Source organism: Micromesistius poutassou (assembly GCF_964030765.1).
Source record: "Micromesistius poutassou genome assembly, chromosome: 3".
NCBI classification, from domain to species: domain Eukaryota; kingdom Metazoa; phylum Chordata; class Actinopteri; order Gadiformes; family Gadidae; genus Micromesistius; species Micromesistius poutassou.
The window spans coordinates 2,474,036-2,498,934 of record NC_140273.1 but is presented as its reverse complement, the minus strand read 5'-3'; the positions used below and the strand labels follow the sequence as shown (position 1 = coordinate 2,498,934).

General features: G+C 51.2%; 1 protein-coding gene across 1 annotated transcript; it reads right to left on the bottom strand.

Moving 5' to 3' along the window:
* Window position 1: 1 nt before the first annotated feature.
* pdcd11 (programmed cell death 11) lies at window positions 2-24,733 on the bottom strand. The gene is made up of 37 exons (XM_084465282.1): window positions 24,675-24,733; window positions 23,945-24,072; window positions 23,339-23,479; window positions 22,454-22,618; window positions 21,921-22,082; window positions 21,585-21,705; window positions 20,945-21,120; window positions 20,272-20,376; window positions 19,623-19,835; window positions 18,882-19,006; window positions 18,437-18,497; window positions 17,838-17,984; window positions 16,696-16,947; window positions 15,821-15,952; window positions 15,051-15,245; window positions 13,134-13,304; window positions 12,762-12,975; window positions 11,808-11,960; window positions 11,125-11,237; window positions 10,062-10,564; window positions 9,638-9,700; window positions 9,443-9,539; window positions 8,955-9,044; window positions 8,340-8,442; window positions 7,815-7,992; window positions 6,943-6,999; window positions 6,612-6,734; window positions 6,292-6,411; window positions 5,616-5,784; window positions 5,261-5,407; window positions 4,725-4,853; window positions 4,141-4,287; window positions 3,127-3,377; window positions 1,862-2,030; window positions 1,391-1,544; window positions 1,031-1,196; window positions 2-420 (listed from the first exon to the last, which is right to left on the bottom strand). The coding sequence occupies exons 2-37, from the start codon at window positions 24,044-24,046 to the stop codon at window positions 249-251; spliced, it is 5,586 nt and encodes a 1,861-aa protein (XP_084321408.1). The 5' UTR covers window positions 24,047-24,072; window positions 24,675-24,733; the 3' UTR covers window positions 2-248.
* Between the last annotated feature and the right edge of the window lie 166 nt (window positions 24,734-24,899).

Genomic DNA, 24,899 nt, shown 5'->3' with positions numbered 1-24,899 from the left:
CTCCAAGTTATTTTTGTTTTAATAAAAAGAAAAGAAATAAAACGGTAAATTCATCACATCCATACAAAATACGGAATAAAATATCTTTGTGAAGCTGTGAAGATCCGTCCATCGCACCAAGAAGAGGATTCCCCTGGACATCAACACGGTAACCATCACCTGGGTGACCGTCACCTTGGTAACCGTCACCTGCGCCAACACTCTCCCCCCTCTAGCAGGCAGCCTGCATCTCCCCCTCGTCTCCCCCTCTAGCAGGCGGCCTGCGTGCCCTTGGCCTCCACAAATTCCAGGGCCTTCTCCTTCACCGTCTGGATGCTCTCCGGTGTGCCGTGCTTCTTCTCGTAGTCCAGGTAGCGCTTGAAGAAGAACTTGACCTTCTTAACCGCCACGCTGAGGTGGATCACGCGGTCGAACAGCGCCCTATAGGGGGGAGGGGAGGGGAGGGGGGGGGAAGGAGAGTTATCTTAATGATACTGCGGGCAGGATAGTCCAGTAGGGTGGTGGGGGTGTTGTGACTCTGGGACCCCAGTAAAAAAAAAAAAATACTTGCAATTGACTGCATCTCTACATCTCTCTACTTTACAACCCTGCCTCACATTCACCCGTTCATGCACACATTCACACACCGACGGCGGAGTCAGCCACGCAGGGCGACAGCCAGCTGGTCAGGAGCAGTCAGGGTGAGGGCGTCTCGCTCAGGGACACCTCCACACTCAGCTAGGAGGAGCCGGGGATCGAACCATCAACCTTCCGGTTGCCAGCCAACCCGCTCTACCTCCTGAGCCTCCTGAGCCACATGCTGCCCCAGTAAAGAGTGTGTGGCCCCTACCCATTAACGAGTGTGTGGCCCCTACCCAGTAACCAGTGTGTGGCCCCTACCCAGTAACCAGTGTGTGGCCCCTACCCAGTGACCAGTGTGTGGCCCCCTACCCAGTGACCAGTGTGTGGCCCCTACCCAGTAACCAGTGTGTGGCCCCTACCCAGTAACCAGTGTGTGGCCCCTACCCAGTTACCAGTGTGTGGCCCCTACCTGACATCCTTCTGGGAGCCGTGTTTGATGGTCAGGTCCATGAAGATGGACCACAGGTCCGTCCTCTTGGGGTACGTCCCCAGGATCTTGTCCAACATGGCGCGGCCGCGCTCGGCGTCGCCGTACTGGTACTCCAGCTGAGCGAACTTAGAGATCAGCTCCACGCCTGGGGGAGAGGGAGGGGGGGAGGGGGAGAGGGAGGGAGGGAGGGGGAGAGGGGGAGGGGGAGGGGGAAGAGAGGGGAGCTTTAGGGAAGCCGGAGGGAATTTAGGGGATTCTACTTCACTGAATTAGGTGACTTCCATTCCATTTTTTTTTTGTGTGCGTGTGTGCGTGCGTGCGTGCGTGCTCGCTCCTCACTGTCGGTGGAGGGCAGGCTCTGCAGCGCCCTCTGCAGCAGAGCGCTGGCCGCGTCGCTCTGGCCCTGCTGCAGCAGGAAGCCGCCGTAGCTCAGCCACGAGCCCTTCTGCTGCCGGAAGCGCTTCACCATCGTCCTGTACAGAGACTCTGCCTCCTGGAGACACAGAGACAGACAGACACACAGATAGAGACAGAGAGAGAGAGACACAGACACAGAGAGAGAGAGAGAGACACAGACAGACACGCTTTAAAATCAAAGTGCAGTCGCTACGGTTTGAGAGATATTATTTGAGTGCGGTTTGTTACAAACGCCCCAGTCATCCATCAGCTCTTAGTGAGTGAAATGCTCTGATCTGTGTGGCTTTGAATAATTTTAGACGTTTCTCTGCTCTGCTAGGAGGAGCCGGGGATCGAACTAGCTCCTCCTCCTCCTCCTCCTCCTCCTCGTGGGTTCGAGGCCCCGGGTCGTACCTTCATCTTGTTGGAGCGGGCGTAGATGTCAGCCAGCTGCTGGAACACGGGCATGGGCTCGCAGAAGGTCTGGGCGCGCTCAAACACCTTCTTCAGGCTCTCCTCCGAGCCGTACATGTTCTCCAGGTTCAGCAGCGCCACCCACACGTTCAGCTTCTCCTGCTCCTCCCTAGAGGAGGAGAACACCAGGAGTTAAACACACGTTCAGCTTCTCCTGCTCCTCCCTAGAGGAGGAGAACACCAGGAGTTAAACACACGTTCAGCTTCTCCTGCTCCTCCCTAGAGGAGGAGAACACCAGGAGTTAAACACACGTTCAGCTTCTCCTGCTCCTCCCTAGAGGAGGAGAACACCAGGAGTTAAACACACGTTCAGCTTCTCCTGCTCCTCCCTAGAGGAGGAGAACACCAGGAGTTAAACACACGTTCAGCTTCTCCTGCTCCTCCCTAGAGGAGGAGAACACCAGGAGTTAAACACACGTTCAGCTTCTCCTGCTCCTCCCTGGAGGAGGAGGAGAACACCAGGAGTTAAACACACGTTCAGCTTCTCCTGCTCCTCCCTAGAGGAGGAGAACACCAGGAGTTAAACACACGTTCAGCTTCTCCTGCTCCTCCCTAGAGGACGACGGGTCCCCCCGTCTGTAGCTTGTTCCTGTAAAGTGCAGCGTGTTCCTGTAAAGTGTAGCGTGTTCCTGTAAAGTGTAGCGTGTTCCTGTAAAGTGTAGCGTGTTCCTATAAAGTGAAGCATGTTCCTGTAAAGTGCAGCGTGTTCCTGTAAAGTGCAGCGTGTTCCTGTAAAGTGAAGCGTGTTCCTGTAAAGTGAAGCGTGTTCCTGTTAAGTGTAGCGTGTTCCTGTAAAGTGTAGCGTGTTCCTGTAAAGTGTAGCGTGTTCCTGTAAAGTGTAGCGTGTTCCTATAAAGTGAAGCGTGTTCCTGTAAAGTGCAGCGTGTTCCTGTAAAGTGAAGCGTGTTCCTGTAAAGTGAAGCGTGTTCCTGTTAAGTGTAGCGTGTTCCTGTAAAGTGTAGCGTGTTCCTGTAAAGTGCAGCGTGTTCCTGTAAAGTGCAGCGTGTTCCTGTAAAGTGCAGCGTGTTCCTGTAAAGTGTAGCGTGTTCCTGTAAAGTGCAGCGTGTTCCTGTAAAGTGCAGCGTGTTCCTGTAAAGTGCAGCGTGTTCCTGTAAAGTGCAGCGTGTTCCTGTAAAGTGCAGCGTGTTCCTGTAAAGTGCAGCGTGTTCCTGCAAGGTGTTTTAACAGTGCGCTGCGTGACGGACCTGAAGGAGATGGTCTTCAGGGCCCTCTCGGCCACGCTGCGGGCCTGCTCTATCTGCGTGGCCTGCAGGTGGTTGGCCATGTACTGCAGCCACAGCAGGGAGCTGTTGGGCGAGGCCAGCAGGAGGCGCTCGAAGGAGGCCGCGTCCTGGGGCCGCAGGCCGGGCTCCATCAGCTGCACCTCCCGCCGCGCCAGGGCCTTCTCCTCCTCCTTCTGCTGCTGCTCCTGCTGCTGCTTGCTCTTCTTCTGGGGCTGGGGAGGGGAACCACAGACGGACACACGGGGGTTAGCGCCGTCTCTTCCGCCGCTCTCTTCTTCAGTGCGCAGATCTGTTTATTTAAATAGCACCAGAATCCCTGTCGTAGGCGACCGTAGGCGAGTCAGGCAGTCCATGAAGCATGTGCTGCAGATGCATGCCTCTCTAAGCAACCCCTTGTGGACAATCGTCATATCTCCCTGAGGATACAAGGATACAACTAAGGCCCTGTCCACACGGCTACGATTTTTGTGTAAAAACGCGGAAGTCCTGCACGTTTTGACCCACTGTCCAGACGGACCCGCCGTTTTTAGTGCCTGCAAACACACTTTTTTGAAACCAGGTCCCAGGGTGAAAAGGAGAAAAACTCCTCCTGCGTTTTGGTGTTAGTATTCGCGTGGACGCCTGATAAACGATGACGTTATCGCCCCTCCCCCCCCCCCCCCCCCGCCCCCACCAGGTGGGCAACATTAGATTTCCGTCTAATTTGTTTTAGTTTGATTTGATTTGTATTATTTTTGTAGCTTTAAATAAAGCCCCTTGGTAAATATAATTACTGAATGTACTGTACGTTAAAAAGTATTTTCTGCTCAATCTACAAGGTTTAACAACTGCTGTCGGTTTCTTCTTCTTCCACTATGTTTGCATACCGCGCGCCGGCTTGACGCTCCGTCTCCTGCCCCGTATGGTCTCGTATCGCGAGGTACCACCGTGCGATTCCCAGCCCTCGTCGTCATGGTACCGGCGGGTGGTTCCTACCTTGTCCGTCTCCTCGCTCTCCTCCCCCTCGCTGCTGTCCCCGTCCTGGGGGTCCACGGCGGCCGGCTTCAGGGAGTTCAGCCCCAGGTCCCAGGAGAACCCCGCCGACACCTGCAGGCGCGCCGGGGCCGAGGGGTCCAGCTTCACCTGCTGAGGGGGGGGGGTTTTACTACACAGGCAAAGAACCTCACAAGCACTACGGCGTTATGCTGCGTTCGTTAACGGTCGGAGGTGGAAAGTCGGAACGGGAAACGCGCCATCTCCGACCTACGTGCGTTCGAGCTGCTAAGTCGGAAAAGCATGGATGCTCACGCTTAACTACAAGAATATAAATGTATTATTATAATAATTATAGATTATAAATGTATACGACTATACATCGCTCTCATGGTAAGAGAACCCTTCAATCAGAACAAGTGCTGTTAGTAGCTACAATGCTAGATGTTGTATCAGTATATACTCAGTATCGGCCGATGCTCAAGTACCAAGAATCGGGAAGGGAAAAATGTTATCGAACATCTCTAACTGAAAGGCTCCTCAAAGTTCCTTTCACTTTCTTCCTGGCAGATCCCGTCTTGTGTTACCTTGGTCTTCGTCTCCTCCTCCTCCCCCCTGCAGGACACCTCCACCCCGCTGTCGCTGTCCTCTGGCCGCCCCTTCTTCACCTTCCTCTTCTTCTTCTTCTTCTTATCCACAGTGACCACAGCCTGGACCTGGTCAGAGACACACACACAGCCACACAGGCACACACACACAGGCACACACACACACACACACACACAGAGACACACACACACAGACACAGATACACACAGAGCCGTTAGATATTAATGTTCATCAGTAGCTGGGTCTGCTGATTGTCCTGATCCACCCTTAAGTCCTTGCTTGTCCTTCCTTGTTGTTGCAGGACACACAAGAACATCTGAAGTTACCGTGATGCTGTTGGGAAACCCACTCTGAAGCTGTCCGCCAGATCAGAAAACTTAAAACTTACTTCATTAGTGACAACATTAAAAAGGTGCAGGGATACATTTAGTCTGAATTCCCTTATCTTGGGTTTGGCCAAACCAACCTGGTTTTGATTGGGCAGAGTTAGAACCTGCTGACCAGACATGTTTACCTTCTTAGGGGCTTCCTTCTCCTCCTTCTCCTCCTCCTCCTCCTCCTCCTCTCCTTCTCTGAAGTACACGTCCGGGCCGCTCTGGGCCTCCTCCGCTGGCTGCTCCACAGTCATCTTCATCTTCTTGGACTTGATCTCAGCCTTGGCCTGACAGACACCACAAGACAGGAGTTCTTTACTATAATGACTAAATGTTTGGTGTATGGCATTGCCTCCTATAAAATACTGCAGACACATCGCCTAGGACACGCTAGGCGAGGCTAGGTCACGCTAGCACACGCTAGGAGAGGCTAGGTCACGCTAGCACACGCTAGGAGAGGCTAGGACACACGCTAGCACATGCAGGATGCCTGACCTTTTGGGCTTCCATCAGTGCGGCCTTCCTCTTCATCCTGGCGGCGTACTCCTCCTTCTGCTCCTCGGCGGGACGCAGCGGCAGGCCCAGAGTCTCGGGCAGGACGTCAGACTTCTTGGTGTCCTTGGTCAGCAGAGACAGCTCCACCAGCTGGGTCTCCGGGTCGATGCTGAGGAGGAGGAGGAGGAGGAGGAGGAGGAAGATGATGGGACAGAGTGCTGGATAGTCCTCCTTTACTGAGCCTTCATTAACCAGAGATCTTTTAGATGTGGAAACGGGTTCTAGGTCGTTCTGAGTGGTCTCGAAATCACTGAGTATAAATGTATGGACTGGATCGAGGTTAATATGACTTCAATATTAAAGGGACTGCATTTCTACAGCGGTTTTCCCACCAGTGGCCACTCAAAGCACTTTACAATGTTGCCTCACATTCACCCAGTCACACACCGCCGGTGGATTCAGCCACGCAGGGCGACAGCCAGCTCGCCAGGAGCAGTCAGGGTGAGGGCGTCTCACCCAGGGACACCTCGACACTCAGCCAGGAGGAGCCGGGGATCGATCCAGCAACCTTCCTGTTACCAGCCAACCCGCTCTACCTCCTGAGCCACATGCCGCCCCCCTAAATCCCGATATGATTGAAGCTTGTGGTTCAACACACTGCGGAGGAGGGGCTCACCTGACGACGCTGGTGGTGAGCAGGGTGGAGGCGGGCAGGTGTTGGCTCAACACTTTGAGGCTGCAGGAGAACTTGGTGGCCTGGTGGAGGAGGGCCCTGCCTGTGATGCTCCCGGACAGCCTGACGGAACAGGGAGACGACATGTTAACGCACAACAGCGAGGGAATCCCTCAACGTGTGTGTGTGTGTGTGTGTGTGTGTGTGTGTGTGTGTGTGTGTGTGTGTGTGTGTGTGTGTGTGTGTGTGTGTGTGTGTGTGTGTGTGTGTGTGTGTGTGTGTGTGTGTGTGTGTGCGTGTGTATTTGCGTGCGTTCTTGTTACCTGACTAGGACCCCCTGCTCCCCGGCTGACTTGACGTAGCCCCTGATGAGTTTCCCGGGCGTCAGGGCGTCGGCAGACAGGACCTCGGGGTCCTTGGGCGCCGGGGCGAGGTCCGGGGCGACCCTGGAGGGGCAGAGACCGTCCACCGTTAGCCCAAACCGTTAGCTCCAACATTAACACAGCCCAACGTTAGCCCAACCATTAGCCCCGACATTAGCTCCGACATTAGCCCCGACATTAGCTCCGACATTAGCTCCGACATTAGCTCCGACATTAGCTGGACGACCACAAGAGGAGTCTTTGGAGTGGTGAACTGCAGAACTCGTCGTACCTCGACTGACGCAGAGACAGCTGCCACTTGTCGTCTTTAATCCCCAGAAGGAAACATCTGAGGAGAAAAGGATTCAGGAAACACCTTTAGGATGAGTCTTCAGTCAAACATTAGTTTCTTCTTCGCTCTTAAGCTAACAGTGTGTGGGACTTTCTAGGGTTAACATTATAATTAACCGTGTGAAGAAAAAAGGTAGAATAAAAACAGTGTCGTTTGAAATGTGTTGTAAAACCTGTTGCGTCATGGAGACGCTAACTCCAAGGCTAAGTGTGTCCAGGTGATTCACTCTGACTCTATGCTGCAGCCTAGAGGAACCTCACGTCACGGTTTCTTTAGCCTCGTGTTTAGAGGGCGTGTGGGGTTTAGAGGGGGGAGGGAGCGATATTGTGGATTGTGGATATTTTCTTCAACATTTTGACTTGAGCTAGCTTGAAAACGCAAACCTTGCTCATTGTGCGACTAACTTCCTGAACAAACCTTCCAGAGGCATGTTAACTAGTGACGTTCCCATACCATTTTTCCCTTCCCGATACAGACTCCTGAACTTGAGTATCAATACTGATACCGAGGATATACCGATACAGCACTTGTTCTAATTGAAGGTCTTATCACAGTTTTCGGTATTATTGCGATATTTTACGTGTAACATAACGTGTGTTCAATATGTTCACTGCCAATCAGCGTTCACTCCCTGCAGTCCAGAGTTAACCGCAGCATGGAGGAGAAGGTGCTGGTTGCCGTTTCCATCCCTGAGCAGAACCCACCTGAGGACCTGGTCCTCACCCCTGAGCAGAACCCACCTGAGGACCTGGTCCTCACCCCTGAGCAGAACCCACCTGAGGACCTGGTCCTCACCCCTGAGCAGAACCCACCTGAGGACCTGGTCCTTGCTGAAGGCCTTCAGGGGGTCCCGGCGGTAGCAGTCCGTCAGCTGCGTCATGGAGACCGTCCCGGTGGCGTTCAAGGGCAGCCGGACCAGCAGACCCCGGCCGGGGTCGATGTTCGTCACCACGCCCAGGGTCACGACCCCCGGCTCCAGCTGCTGGAGACCTGGGGGGGGGGGGGGGGGTAAGGGGGGGGTTCTTACTGGGAGGTTCTTGAATGGTCAAACCAATGGTTAAAAGGGTTAGAACGCTACGAACTAAAGACAAACATGACTATCAGCTAGGCCAGCAGCTAGGCTAACAGCTAACGAGCTAGGTCCAGACTAGCAGCTAGGCTAGCAGCTAATGAGCTCGGTCCAGACTAGCAGCTAGGCTAGCAGCTAATGAGATAGGTCCAGACTAGCAGCTAACGAGCTAGGTCCAGACTAGCAGCTAGGCTAACAGCTAACGAGCTAGGTCCAGACTAGCAGCTAACGATCTAGGTCCAGACTTGCAGCTAGGCGGCGGTCTCACCGTTGAGCGACAGGGAGAAGTGGTAGGGTTTGGACGAGGCCTCCACCACCGTGGCGCTCACCGCCTGGCCGCTCTTGTACAGCTTCTCTGGGTGGCCGGCCTCCTACAGGAACACACAAGCACACAGCTTTAAACACCAGAGTACCATAGCCTCCTAGAGGAACAGAAACCCATGGGCTTTAAACACCAGAGTACTATAGCCTCCTAGAGGAATATAAACCCATGGGCTTTAGACATCAGAGTACCATAGCCTCCTAGAGGAACACATAAGCACAGAGCTTTAAACACCAGAGTACCATAGCCTCCTAGAGGAACAGAAACCCATGGGCTTTAAACACCAGAGTACTATAGCCTCCTAGAGGAACACATAAGCACAGAGCTTTAAACACCAGAGTACCATAGCCTCCTAGAGGAACACATAAGCACAGAGCTTTAAACACCAGTGTGCCATAGCCTCCCAGAAAAAAGGTTTTGTGAGTATACATCTATGTCCAAAGGGTTGGAATGACTGTAATAATCAGCGGTGGTTGCATTCTGTTCACACACTAGAATGTGCTTCATAACCAGTACAGGGTTTATTAACCAGACGTTCCTTCACGTGAGAGCTGAACTCACCTTGAGGTCTTTGACGAGGTCCAGCAGCTCTATGGTCCCCGTCAGAGACGGGTCTGTGCTGACCTCCAGGCTCTTCCTCTCTGTGTTATACTGGGTACAGAGGCACCAGTCAGCATCTCACATACACCTTATAGAGATTTACATTTACATTGAGGGCGTTTAGCAGACGCTTTTATCAAGACCGACTTACAATAAGTACATTTGTCAGAAGAAAGAGAAACAACAATATATCTCTGTCGGTACAGTAAGGATGTTCATAGAACCAAGTGCCAAGCACTAACAGTCACTAGGTTAACCCATTCCCAGTATACAACACAGATAGCTAGGATAAGAGGCTACACAATGCTGAGTTAACTGCAAGGACGTACAACATACAATAAGTGCGTAGGATGTACGTACGTATATATATATATATATATATATATATATATATATATATATATATATATATATATATGAATGGAAAGTGTTCAATCCTAGTAACGTACCTTTGATACAAAGCATGTGATTTGTTGTCCAGCCTTGAAGCTTCCCAGTTTCTCCCGCGGCTTCACTGGTTTGAGCTTCACACTCTCGTCCAGCTTACTGGGGGCGAGCGAGAGGGAGGGAGAGAGGTTAACAACCAATGACTGTGGGACGTATGGAGACCAAACAACCAGACGGACGGACGGACAGACGGGTACCTGGGAACCAGAGTGAGCTCGGGAATCGAGTATTTGAAGTTGGGGTGAGAGAAGGGCAGGAAACTGAAACACAAGGAGATACACGAATACGTTAATAACACTTGAAGAACAAAGGTCTCTAAGGGGCCGCTGGTACTAGCACTCAAAGAACAGAGGTCTCTGCAATAACACTAAAAGTCTCTGTAACAACACTTAGAGAGCATGGCGGTCTCTGTAACAACACTTAGAGAACATGGCGGCCTCTGTAACAACACTTAGAGAACATGGCGGTCTCTGTAACAACACTTAGAGAACATGGCGGTCTCTGTAACAACACTTAGAGAACATGGCGGTCTCTGTAACAACACTTAGAGAACATGGCGGTCTCTGTAACAACACTTAGAGAACATGGCGCTCTCTGTAGGAGGAGCCCCTCTCAGCTCACCGGTGGCTGGTGGCCTCCCGGCCCCCGATGACGCGGGCCCTGACCCTGGCGCCCGCCTCCACCAGCGCCGTGGGGAAGCTGCCCACCGCCACGGTGTCTGCCATCTGGGACACGTGCACGCTCCCGGTGCCGCCGCCGTCCAGCGCCACCAGCACGCACGTGGGCTTCACCGAGCGCACGGTGCCCTCCAGCGTCGCGCCGTAGGCGTGGCCCGGCGACGCCTCGCTCTCCGACGTCGTGGCGACGCGAGGCGGGGGCTGGTGGCGGGAGGGGCCCGGCTCCACGCGCAGCAGGGGCAGCCCCCGCAGCTCCTCGCACGCCGGGTCGGTGACGGTCACGGAGAGGGCGGAGCCCGGCTTCACGTGGCCCGCCTCGCTGAACACGGCGTTGACGTGCCCGGCGGCGTGCACCACGGCCAGGCGGGCCGAGTGCTCGAAGGCGACCACGGCGAAGGCCTGGTCCACGTGCTGCACCATCACGGCCAGCAGAGAGCCCGCCTCCAGCTGGGGGGGGGAGGGGGCAGGAGGAGATTCAAATGGATCAAAAGAAGGTCTGAAGAATGTGTGTGAGTGGTTCTCAAAAGGAGGTATGTATACCCCTAGGGGTACTTTGGATTACTGCAAGGTGTGCTCAAAAAAGGACTGAAAAATGTATTATAAATAGATATTTTTTTTAATTTTTTTTTTATTTCCCCCCCCCCCCTCCCCCCACTGACTAAGTTTCAATTGTGAAAGCTAGACAATAGAAAATCGAGAAAACGGACAAGTGGTTGAAAACAACACCATAATGTCGTCAGTTTCAGGAAGAATATATCTGAATGGGATTCACCTCTACATGCTCTGACCCTCCCCTGGCGTTGGGCTTCTTTTGTGGGGAGAAATTAGCCAACAGTTGCATGAAGCACAGGCCCATGTTTCTCACTAAATTAAAAAAAAAAATTCTCCCAAAATGGCCACAGATGGCCCTGGCTATGCCTCCGGTGATTGCAAACAGGCATAATGTTGTAACGCCATACACAACGGCAGTGTATTCAACCATTAACAAAGAGGCAGAAAAGACTCACCGATTTCTTCTTGGCCAGCAGCTTAGGGAGGACTGAGACGAGGATGCGGGTGGAGAGGAGGTCGACGTGGAGAACGACCGCAGTGACCTTCTGACCCGGGGTCAAGGTCACGCCTGACATGGACAAAACATACAGATAAAGTTTAACCAACAAGGTCATTCTCCCTCTTCACTAGAAACGTAGCTTCTCCTTCCAGTTTGAGTAGACCCAATAAACACCTCGACACTCCACTAGGAGGAGGAGCCGGGGATCGAACTAGCGACCTTCTGTTTCCCAGCCAACCCGCTCGACCTCCTGAACCACATGGCGCCCATGAAGTACAAACGTCTATTTAGCCTCATCAGACAAACGGTCCCATCTGAAGACCAGAAGGAGCTTTAACGTCGTACATGCACCCCTGATCTCCGGGATCAGGAGTCTCACACACACACACACACACAAAGCACACACACACTCACTCAAAGACACACACTCACCCAAAGACACAAGCACACTCACTCAAAGACACAAGCACACACACACACTCAAAGACACACACGGCAAGGCAACTTTATTTATATAGCACTTTTCATACACAAGGCAGACTCAAAGTGCTTCTCACACACACACACACACACACACACACACACACACACACACACACACACACACACACACTATCTCTCCCTCCGCCCCCGACCCACCTAGGACGTGATGTTTGCTGGCTGCTATGGCGACGGCCGTCAGTTCGTCGGACTTGAAGGTGGCCCCGCCCTCCTCCAGCACCTCCTCCACGGCCAGGGTGAGCTTCTGCCCCACGGTGAGCTCCAGCAGCTCCTGCCGCGCGCCGGAACCTTCTGGAACACAAAGACATTTCACAGAGCTGCAAACTCCTTACCTTTGGCGAAATTAGCAGTTTTTACCCCAAATAGGGCATCCACGTGATTTGTGTGGCTCTCCCATAGAACTTTGTGATGAGACATTTGCTATGTCTCATCCAAGTCATCAAAGAGTACTGGCCAATGACAGGCAGAGTAGGGCAGGTCACTAGCCAATGAGAGGCAGAGTAGGGAAGGTCACTAGCCAATGAGAGGCAGAATAGGGCGGATCAATCAATAAATCAATCACCTTTATTTTCCCTCGAGACACTGAGGTTTCCCTCATTTACAGTGACGACGAGTATAATGTCTCATGTCTATGTCTCATCCAAATCATCAAAGAGTACTGGCCAATGACAGACAGAGTAGGGCGGGTCACTAGCCAATGAGAGGCAGAGTAGGGCGGGTCACTAGCCAATGAGAGGCAGAGTAGGGTGGGTCACTAGCCAATGAGAGGCAGAATAGGGCGGATCATGACTTCACCTTCGGTCTGCTAATGGTTCCACGTCGATGCAACGTAAGGGGGTTTATAGGGGGGGGGGGTTTACTTGCAGACCCTCCGTGCGTCCACCGCAAAGGGCCTGACGTGTGCCTCCCAAAAATTGTAACCTTGCGTCGAGGCGACGCAGCAGCGAGGGAGGGCTGTGATTGGTCCGCTCACTAAAACCAGACTTCATGACTGCGTCGAAGCGTCTGCGTGGTCATTGCACTGCGTGTGAACGTGGAACCATCATCAGCCCTTCAGTGCGCCTGCCGTGGGGGTGGGGGGGGGGGCTATACCTCTGGCGGCCAGCACCTCCTCGGCGCTCCTCCTCTCCCTCAGGCCCCTGAGGAGCAGCGCCTGGGCCCCGCCCTCCGGGGCCGTGACCTCCGACCCCTTCAGGGTCACCAGGAAGCGCTGCTTCTCCTCGTCAAAGGTGGTCACCATGGCGACCACTGTCTGGCCCAGCTGGTAGGCGGCGGCCGTGTCCGTCACGAAGCGGTCGCACAACGCCTGGGGGGGGCGGGGGGTCGTTAATACACTAGTGTGTGAGTGAGTGAGTGAGAGACAGAGACAGAGACAGACAAAGAGAGTGAGAGAGACAGACAGACAGACAGAGAGACAGACAGACAGACAGAGTATATGGTGGTGGTGGTAGGAGGGACACTCACAGACTTGGGGGCCAGGCCCATGATGCCGCAGGGGAACTCCACGAACACGCCGTAGGGCATGACCTTCTTGATCCAGCCCACCAGGTTCATCCCCACCACGATGTCGGAGAAGCCCTTGACGAACAGCCCCTCCTCCAGGCCCCAGCGCACTAGGGGCTTCTTGGTGAGGGTCTTCAGGCGAGGGGGGGGGGGGCGGCGTTAAGGACAACACCACGGGGGGCTCGGGGAACACTTCTCACTCAACACATTCACAGAACACAAACTGAATCCCAACTAAACCGAACATCACTGAAACAAAACAGATATGTGGCTCAGGAGGTAGAGCGGCTGGTAACCAGAAGGTCACTAGTTCGATCCCCGGCTCCTCCTAGTGGAGTGTCGAGGTGTCCCTGAGCAAGACGCCTCACCCTGACTGCTCCTGACGAGCTGGCTGTCGCTGCCGTCGGTGTGTGAATGTGTGTGTGCTTGGGTGGCTGAATATGTGCGTGAATGGGTGAAGGTGTGCGTGGATGGGTGAATGTGTGCGTGAATGTGTGGGTGAATGTTGTTGTGTGCCCGTGGGCCACACATTGACCTAGCCCTAAGCTCCCGATGCCCAATCAAGGACAATAATTCCGGACAATATATGAACTCTGTTGAATTGCTGAACTGTTGTAACTACTGATCTGCCGTTTCTAAAATGTTGTATTGCTGATCTGCTGTTTCAATAATAAGTATACCGACTGCCTCCGATGAAAACAGGAACATGCACATCTGCTTATGGAAAAAAAACTGACTTTCAGCGACACTACCATAGATGAGCAGGACTTCCTCATCGAATAGTGCTGCCGTAATGTGGAAAATATCGAGCTGCTAAATTGTTGAATTGCTGAGCTGCTGCGTCAGCAGCAAAGTGTACCGAAATACCTTGTAGTAACAGGAACCTCCATACCCCTCTGTCCCTGATTAAAACTGAACATAACTTTATCATAACTACGCATTCGCCGGCTGGTGATTTGTGTATATAACGCGTGTTCAGAATCCTCCAAGTCACTGCTTCTTCCTCTCCTTCCCTTTCTCCCCCTGCTGGCTTATTGAAGCAGCCTCTACGGAGAACTTGAGCTGCAAGGACCCCCCCTTATCTTATCTGGTGTCTGGTTTATCGAGATAAATCCTACGCAGTACCAAGCTGCGAATAACGGGAATATTTCTCTTATATTTAGTTTGGTTTTCTGGGTTTACTGAGATAACTCCCACGCAGTACCAAGCTGCGAATAACGGGAATATTTCTCTTATATCGAGTTTTCTCTTTTGGGTTTATTGAGATAGCTCCCACGCAGAACCAAGCAGCGAGATACGGGAATATTTCTCTGGTATCTAGCTTGCTTGTTTTGTTTATTGATAATTGCTTGTATTGTTGATTGATAATTGCTTGTATGGTTTATTGAAACAGAGAAACCAGTATAGGGTTCCCCCCCTCCTAGGCGACGGCTCAGGAGAGGTCTTCCCACCTAGTGCGACTGAAGGTTCTCCCACAGCCCTCATGCTATAAAAACCCATTATAGGCGAAACACTCGACAATGTGTGCGTGAATGTGTGTATGAACGGGTGAATGTGTGTATGGACGGGTGAATGTGTGTATGGACGGGTGAATGTGTGTATGGACGGGTGAATGTGTGTATGGACAGGTGAATGTGTGTATGGACGGGTGAATGTGTGTATGGACGGGTGAATGTGTGTATGGACGGGTGAATGTGTGTATGGACAGGTGAATGTGTGTATGGACGGGTCAATGTGTGTATGAATGGGTGAATATGAGGCAGTATTGTACAGCACTTTGAGCGGCCACTGGTTAGAAAAGCGCTGCAGAGATGCAGTCCATTTACAAGACGTTAAGAGAACACATGTTAGGAGAACACAAAAGACACGAGAGGATACGATGGTCTCTTTGCTCCGGCTGAGGCAGGCCAGGTTGGTGATGACGTCTCCCTCCTGCAGGGCCTCCCACAGGAGGGCGCAGTTGGACACGTGGTCCGAGAGGTGCATTGTGGGTAGCAGAGCGGGGACCTCCTCGGGGAGGATGACGACCTCCAGACACGCGGCCGACTTGGTGACCAGCCGCGCCTCGCACCCCTGCACGGGACCCAGGACCCCGGGGTTAGGCACGCTGATAGTATGTTGTACATCATGGCACGTAAACACTACCCTGGAAACCCGGAGTTCTCGCAAGAGCACAATTTGAATTTGCTCAGCGAGTCACTCAGGGACCGAGCAATATACTCACTCCCCGATTCCCCTGGCCCAGAACATTAACCAATCACATCGTTGTATCGGATATAGGCGGGCCAAAAGCGTTGCTGTTTTACCGACCGGATATGGCAAGAGTCTTATCTATTGGTTAGCTCCACTTGTCTGGATACATCACTCCTTGTATTCTTCTGATTGGTCGTAGTTTTATCCAATTGCGTGCAGTGATATTTTCAAATGCATGCTTGGTGCCGCCCTTCGAGTTGGGCCATTTTAATTACTTGTTGCAGATCCCTACAGCTTTCTAGATGTTGGTCTGGATTTCCAGGCTACTTAAATACAGTACTTTTTTTAAATTTGAAAAGGGAATTCTCCTTAAAAAGAGCCTCTTCAAGCGAGCGAGCCACAGAACCATAAATTCAACCAGCAGACGAGGACAGGGTCAAAGCGCTGGGGGTTACCTGGCCCACTTCCATCTGCACCCGGGACGCGGTGCTGCTCTCGCCCGCCGTGTCTCCCTCCACCACCGCCTTGAAGGACAGCAGCAGCCTCTCCTTCTCCGGCTCACACTCCAGGACTTTCACCTTCACCACCTGCAGCAGCAGCAGAGCACCAGGCTTCATCTCCACCGCCGTAAAATCTGAAGAGATCTGAGCTGATCTTTTTAATGTCCTTTCATAACATTCCTTGTTACAGTGACTTTTGTAGAGATACAAATAAGATATAATGTAAGCCTGACAGAGTGTTGGCCATGTTTGATGAAAAGTACATTCATGTAACTGCTTTGGGGTCAATTCTTAATGTAAACATAAATCATTTTATCAATGCATCAGATTAGAGGGTTCCTTGTACAATTTCAAAGCATTACTTGCATAATAATACATTTCAAATCCAAGCAAAATTGGTATTGCAACTGAAATATCCCTAACTGAATCGATATTGCATTGAATCGTTTTGGGAGATCCATGGCGATCCCCAGCCCTAGCGCAGATACACTACTGTTATCCTATTCCAAGAGGCACTAACCCCCTGCCTGCTCCTTCAGGTCATGCATCTCCCCCTCCCTGTAAGACGCTTTGGGATGAAAAAGTCAAACCCCACCCAGTGGACCCCAGACTAGGTCCATTTTGTATATTTTTTTAAGGCGAAATTTCTAAGTTCTCAGTTCTAAAGTATTTTTTGGGAGAGAAATGCTGAATAAATGCATCATGTTTTCAAACTCAAAAACAGTCGTTCGATTAATCGTGATTTCAATATTGACCAAAATAACCGTGATTATGATTTTTTTTTCCATAATGGAGCAAGCACTACCCCAGACGCAGCCCGCCTCCCCTACCTGTCCCACGTAGAACACCTCCTCGGGGCTGGCCAGCGGCTCGGCACTCAGCTCCCGCAGCGGCACCAGGCCCTTCACCTCGTTGTAGAAGCGAACGATGCAGCCGAAGCTCTTGATGGACACCACGAAGCCGTGGGCGACCAGGCCGGGGCGCGCCGCCCGGTAGCTGGCCACCACCGGCAGCGTGGACGTCAGCAGGGTCTTCTTCCGGGTCAGCGTCACACGCTTCTTGTCCGCCTCCACCGACAACACCTGGAGACCAAGGGGGACAGAGAGAGGATGAGGACACCTGGAGACCAAGGGGGACAGAGAGAGGATGAGGACACCTGGAGACCAAGGGGGACAGAGAGGATGAGGACACCTGGAGACCAAGGGGGACAGAGAGAGGATGAGGACACCTGGAGACCAAGGGGGACAGAGAGAGGATGAGGACACCTGGAGACCAAGGGAGACAGAGAGAGGATGAGGACACCTGGAGACCAAGGGGGACAGAGAGAGGATGAGGACACCTGGAGACCAAGGGGGACAGAGAGAGGATGAGGACACCTGGAGACCAAGGGGGACAGAGAGAGGATGAGGACACCTGGAGACAGAGAGAGGATGAGGACACCTGGAGACAGAGAGAGGATGAGGACACCTGGAGACAGAGAGAGGATGAGGACACCTGGAGACAGAGAGAGGATGAGGACACCTGGAGACCAAGGGGGACAGAGAGAGGATGAGGACACTGCAGGACATGGGGGTCAGGAGTCACACTCGCACACCTAGACACTCACTGACACACAGACAAAATCAAAGATGCACGTATACAAGCTCTCATAGAAATAAACACACAATCAAGAGCTCTCAGACACACAATCAAAGATGCACACACACAGACACAATCTAATAGACAAACACACACACAATCAAAGATGGCACACACAGACACGCTCTAATAGACAAACACACACACACAATCAAAGATGGCACACACAGACACGCTCTAATAGACAAACACACACACAATCAAAGATGGCACACACACACACACACACACACACACACACACACACACACACACACACACACACACACACACACACACACACACACACACACACACACACACACACACACACACACACACACACACAACCGACCCTGCATTTGATCTTCATGCCCTCGCTGTATTTCTTCTCGGGGTTGCGCAGCAGGATGTCAGAGAGGTGGGTTTTGGGGACCAGGCCTTTGAGGTTCCCTGACAGCAGCACCATCATCCCGTGGGCCAGCAGCTCTGACACCGTGCCCTGGGGGGGGAGGAACAGTGGATGGTAAGACGGGGAGGGAGGGAGACTGGAGGTTTTCCAGAGAGCAGGGAAACAGAAAAGAACAACTACTACCAGGGGTGAAAACTGCTGGTGGAGACAACTTTTTTTTGCCAGGAAAAAAAAAAAAGGTAAATGAAGGTGGAATGAATAAAGAACCACGTTTTGCTGACACAGAGTTGGAGTTGCTTTTATTCACCCAAAAGTTTGCCACAGAATAAACACTACACAGACCTTATATATGAAGGAGTGCCAGCAATAAGATGGTAAACCAACTGTCAAATAAAACCGTCTGTCCTACATTTGAATTTTTTTTACACAATTCACGGGGATGCCCGATTTGAGTAAAAAAAATAGATTTCACCAAAAGGTGAGGAGTTTGCACTCCTGATTACAGAGATATTTTGTGTTCACATGAATTAACGTCTTCTTACCACGACAACCTCGCCGACCTGGATGTCCTCATATCTGAAGTGGGCCTTATCCCTCACACTCCTGAGGAGAAAGAGAAACAGAGAGAGGCTTTCAATGGAGATACCTACATTTACATTAAGGGCATTTAGCAGACGCTTTCATCCAAAGTGACTTGCAATCATTTATACACATATATATGGCAGAGCCAACGCTGCAAGTATTACACACACATATAAATGTATATGTATATATTACGCATGTTTATTCACACACATTACGGTACTCTAGAAACTACTGCGGAGTGCATGGCTGACTCTGCATTCGGTGTATGAATATATTCATGAATGGGTGATTGTGTTGCAGTATTGTACAGTGCTTTGAGTGGCCACTGGTTAGAAAAGCACCACTATAGCACCATCTCTAGTAGAGTCCACCACCGTCCCGAGGTGGTGATTAACGACGTACTTGCGCAGGCTGGCGAAGTGGACCTGGTCCATGGCACTGAATTTCATGATCCTGCAGCTCAGGTCTGGGAGGGAGAGCAGCTTGTCCAGCGCTGAAGTCTGCTCCATCTCCTTCAGGTGGTTTTTCTGAGGAAGAGACAAAGAGACACAAAGATTCATTTGTTTTGAAGTTTGTACGAATCACTCGCACAAGTAAAGTTGGTCTACTATTCATGCCGCTTTTTTGTGTGAACGAACCCCGTTTTAGCTCGAAATCAAACACTGAGATTTACAATAAATTGTGTCTACGAAAGGGGGGGGGGGGGGGGGGGGGTTATTTCCATGGTTACGATCCACTCCAACATTGTGATACTTTTTTAGCATGGTCAACTTAACATAATTTAAGATTATCAGTGCATCCTGTGAGTAAACACTAAACAGCAGGGAGGCTTCCAAAAGTAAATTTACTGCATTTCTACAGCGCTATTCTAACCAGTGGCCTCACATTCACCCATTCATGTGTGAATGTATATTATGTATAATATGTGAACATTCATTCACATATTCACACACCGACGTCGGAGTCAGCCACGCAGGGCGTCAGCCAGCTCGTCAGGAGCAGTAAGGATGAGGCATCTTGCTCAGGGACACCCCGACACTCTAGGAGGCTAGGAGGAGCCGGGGATCGAACTAGCAACCTTCAGGTTACCAGCCGACCCGCTCTACCTCCTGAGCCACATGCTGCCCAGAGAAGCCCACTCACGTGTACGAAGGCCCTGGTTTGGTCGGGCAGCTCCAGCAGAGCTCCGGACATGTTGTGCATGGAGGTCACCCTGCAGCCCTCCACCACCTCCCCGACGCGGTCGCCCCCGGCGGGGCTGAGGTCCACCAGGGTGCCCGGCGCCAGGAGGTGGCGACGCAGGGAGAGGGCCACCAGGCGCGTGATGGGCTCGATGTAGAGGACACAGGCCGTGACCTGACGGGGGCCACAGGGGGAGAGAGGAGAACGTTAAGGAGCGGCTGGACCTGACGGGGGCCACACAGCTCAGAGGGAGAGAGGAGAACGTTAAGGAGAGGCTGGACCTGACGGGGGCCACACAGGGCAGAGGGAGAGAGGAGAACGTTAAGGAGAGGCTGCAGTCAGTCCACTCTGGGGGTGGAGGATGAAGAAGCGTTGTGCAGAAGGAAATCGGTTTTAACACCGTGAGCGGAGTCAATAATCGACATCCTGGACCTCATTAAAAAAAATAAGGTTATATCTACAATAGGGGTGGGACAAAATATAGATTAAAAAAAAAGGTGTAATGTCTCTCCTCGCCCGGGGGATGAAAGCGTGTTTGAGTCTGTTTATCTCTCACTGTCGTGCTTGCATCCTAGCGTCTACACAGTGGTGGGGGGGGGTGGTGTTTTACCTCTTGTCCCACGCTGTAGGTGGAGACCTCCTCGGGCTCCATGTGCAGGAAGTCCACCTGGCCGCTGAAGGACAGGAAGGTCAGCAGTAGACCATGTTTGGTCACCTGCAAACAGAAACATTCAAAAATCACAACCAGGCCACGACAGTCAGACGTCGAAGACCACTACTCCTCGAAAAGGATTGGAGGAACGTTGTATATCAGGCTGCGTTTCTCGCATAACTTATCACTGAACATAAAGGGTCGAGGGCTGCCCTTTTAAAAAAGGTAGAGATGTTCCGATACCATTTTTTCTTTCCCGATACCGATCCCGATTCCTGAACTTGAGTATCGGCCGATACGGAGTATATCCTGATACAGCATCTAGCATTGTGACTACTAACAGCACTTGTTGTTATTGAAGGGTTCTCATACAATGACAGCAATGTATAGTCGGTTCCCTTACTGTCTGCAAAATATATTTTCTGAACTCACTACTATCATACGATAGTTAGATAGTAGTTACCCGATACTGCATTTTAGGGAGTATCGGAGGAATTTCGGATACTGGAATCGTTATCTGAACAACTCTACTTAAAAATCTGAAATGAGGATGCACTTTGTAACTTGAGCTGCTTTTACATTTATCCAATGATACTAAAAACACACAGAGTGGTCCCATCCCTATGGTCACCGTTTTGATCTTGGCCTTGACCAGGAGGCCCGGCTGCAGGCTGGTGAGGCTCCAGTCGTGGGAGGCGTCGGCAAAGGTCCTTGCGAGGGTCACAGGGTTCACTGAGAGACGCACCACTCTGCCCGAGCCCTTCACCTCGTCCACCCGACAGGTGATGGACTGGCCCGCCTTCAGCTCTGGAGAGAAGGAGGAGAGACTCGTAGATATTAGGGGTGGGAGAAAATATCCGTACGGTGATATATCGTCGCCCTTCTTTGTGCGATACGAGAAATGATACTCTGGCACCAAATAGATATATTATTTTTCAGTGGTTTTTTTTGTTGCATTTTTTATGCTTTATTCATATAGAGTTAGACAGGTAATATCACCCCAAATATCGATATTATCATCAATAAAAAAAGGAGCTCTTAACAGATTTCCCTGCTCCTCCAGGTGGCACTCAACACGTGAATCGGGCAGTTAACGAACCAACAGTAACTGAAAAAATCAGTTTGGGCCGTGAATAAAGACCGAAATCCAGCACTTCACCTTTTTTTTTTTACTCTTGGTAACTTTGCTGCCCGTACTTTCCCCTGATCACGCTCTAAAATGAAATCCAATATTTTACCGTCTGAACAATAAGTTATTCTTTGTCCCATACCTTCAGGGTTGGGGTTCTGGTCGGTGGCCACCTGTCGGGGCAGGAAGGCCTTGGTCTCCCCGACCCCGATGTCCACCAGGTAGCCGTGGTCCTCCACGCTCTCCACGCAGCCGCTGAGGGTCTGACAGTCAGGGAACGACGGGAAACGTGAATAAAGACCGAAATCCCGCACTTTGTACTCAACGTTAGACAATTACCGTGATGTATCGTTATAGGATTGTCTGACAATATATTGATTATAGCAGAATCGCTGTATCGGGGTATTGTCTGTATCGGGGGCCAGGTATCGCGTATCGTATGGTGAGGTCCCCCTGTGATTCCCGCCCTACGACTCACCATGCCAGACTTCAGTGTTCCCGGGCGGAGGGCTTTGTTGAGCAGCTTGGGGTTGATTGACAGCTTGATACTGAGAGAACCTCCCTTGGTGATGTCCAGCTTGAGAACCACACACCTGACCAGCATGCCGGGCCGGAAGATCCGGTCCAGGGATGAGATCTCCTGTAGAGTAGAACAGAGAGAGCCCTTAGCAGTATAAAGAAGGACACATCTGTGGCCAATCCATAACTTAGCAGACGGTTTTATCCAAAGCAACCTACAATAAGTCCATTAGTCAGAACAAAGAGAAACAACAATATATCTATATATGTATATGTCGGTACAGTAAGGATGTTCATAGAACCAAGTGCCAAGCACTAACAATCACTAGGTTAACCCATTCCCCGTATTTACAACATAGATAGCTAGGATAAGATGATACATAATGCTAGGTGCTCAAGTAATGGAGCAGAATAACTACACAAGAGAACCAGGGTGTGCAGTCGACAGGCGATAGCCCCCCTCTCCATTAGACCTGAGACGGGGGGACCCACCTCCGTCCCCTGTGAGCGCAGCTGCTCGCTGAGCAGCTTGGTGTAGGCGTCGCCGATGTTCTTGATCTGGAGGAACCCCTGCAGGCCGCAGGGCAGACTCATCACCACGTCGAAGTCGGCCACCTCCTTCACACAGGCCAGCGTCAGCATCCCCTCCTTGATGTTCTGGAAGGCCAAACCACAACAGACCGGTTACATTTACATTACATTTAGCAGACACTTTTATCCAAAGCAACTTACAATGGTTAATACACACCGACGGCGGAGACAACCATGCAAGGCAACAGCCAGCTCGTCAGGAGCAGTTAGGGTTAAGTGTTTTGCTCAGGGACACATCGACACTAGGAGGAGCCGGGGATCGAACTAGCAACCTTCCGGTTACAAGTCAACCTGCTCTACCGGTTAGAACCGGCTTCAGACCTCGACGTCTGCAGTAACTGATAAACGGACTGCATATATTCAGCACTTTACTAACCAGTGGCCACTCAAAGCACTTTTCAATACTGCCTCACATTCACCCATTCATGCACACATTCATACAACGGTGAAGGGTGACAGCCAGCTCGTCAGGAGCATTGAGGCGTCTCGCTCAGGGACACCTCGACACGCCACTAGGAGGAGCCGGGGATCGAACTAGCAACCTTCAGGTTAACAGTCAACCCGAGTGTCGAGGTGTCTCTGAGCAAGACACCTCACCCTGACTGCTCCTGACCAGCTGGCTGTCGCCCTGCCTGGTTGACTCCGCCGTCGGTGTGTGAATGAGTGCATGAATGGGTGAATGTGAGGCGGTGTTGTAAAGCGGCCACTGGTTAGAAAAGGACGGTATAAATGCAGTCCGTTTACCATTTAATGCCATGTCGGTGGCATACACGGCAGAGCACGTACCTTAAGATGTAGGATCTCAACATATTTGGCCGGGGCGTTGAGTGTCACTGGGTCTGCTGCGGACTTCTTCTTCTTCTTGGAGATGGTGCTGTCGTCCTTAGATCCTCCCTTCCTCTTCTTGGTCTCTGGTTTATCGTGGGACTGTGGGGTAAAATACAGGATTGAATCTACGATATTCAGAAAATGTACGGGACAAAAAGATCACCTTAAATGCTACATGTACAGAGTATGATTCATCAAAGCCTTGTCAAGGAATATTTAAATAATTTTGTCACTACATTTACATTAAGGGCGTTTAGCAGATGATTTCATCCAAAGCGACTTACAATAAGTCCATGTGTCAGAAGAAAGAGAAACAACAATATATCACTGTCGGTACAGTAAGGATGTTCATAGAAACAAGTGCCAAGCACTAACAATCACTAGGTTAACCCGTTCCCCGTATACAACAAAGACAGGATAAGATGCTACACAATGCTAAGTACTGTTTTTAAGTGCCAGGAAGTACAACACACAATAAGTATGTACATTAAGTACCAGTAATTAGACATCAATTACTATACAATACTGTGGGTTTGGATTAACAGTGTGCAGCAGTGTCCGTACCTGGAAGAGGTTGTCCACCTCCCTCCTCTCCTCCACCGCTTTGCCCTCAGTAGACTTCTTCTCGACTCCTCCGCGAGGAAAGTCTTCCTCTGTCGACGCCATGTTGGTCTTTAGAATATTCCAGTTGTCTGAAAAAACACAAACACATCCCCACACAGCATGAGTGGGATCAGGTGAGTTTGGTGCATGTGTTTGATACCGACTGAACCACGATGGGCCACAATGATGCTGGATGTTCAAATGGAGCCACATCTCTTCCATCTCCATCTCCATCAGGAGACCATCAACAAGTGATGTCTGCATCCATATCAACTACTGTTCAATTCTCTGCTGCTCTCATTTGACAGCAGCTATTCTGAGAAGTACATTAGTCCTTGTTTGTGCTTTATAGCACAGGTGATATCATCACATGATAACATCAAACCCCAGGAGGTCACCCCCCCCCCCCCCCCGACACACACACACACACACACACACACACACACACACACACACACACACACACACACACACACACACACACACACACACACACACACACACACACACACACACACACACACACACACACACACACACACACGGTAGCTCACACATTACAGCATCAAAACTTATCCAAGAGAAAGCCTATCCACCTGACAAAGTGCCGCCTTTATGTCTACAGTTAGGTAGTTTCACACTAATATCAAGACAGCATGCAATTAAATCTCTTAATAACCAGAATTCTTACATTATTAGTATTAAATCTCCGCTTCATCAGAATCCAAAACTCACGTGCAGAGGCTCAACGTGCCACTGACCCGGAAGCACAACTCGGGGGAGTAGCTTGAAGCTTCAACGATTATCCAATCAGCGCTGGGATCTTTGAGCGACGTGGGTTTCGTCTAATCGGATGGCGTGTTTGTAAAGAAGGTGGGACTTCCTGTTAGCGCAGCATGATCGACGTTTGTCAACC

What these genes read in the sequence shown, in the direction of transcription:
- pdcd11 (XM_084465282.1), bottom strand. Translation starts at nt 24,046, where the DNA reads ATGGCGTCGACAGAGGAAGACTTTCCTCGCGGAGGAGTCGAGAAGAAG. An exon ending in TTGAGATCCTACATCTTAAG is followed by an intron (nt 22,619 to 23,338) that starts GTACGTGCTCTG and finishes TTGGCCTTCCAG; the next exon opens with AACATCAAGGAGGGGATGCT. An exon ending in TGCAGATGGAAGTGGGCCAG is followed by an intron (nt 15,246 to 15,820) that starts GTAACCCCCAGC and finishes GGTCCCGTGCAG; the next exon opens with GGGTGCGAGGCGCGGCTGGT.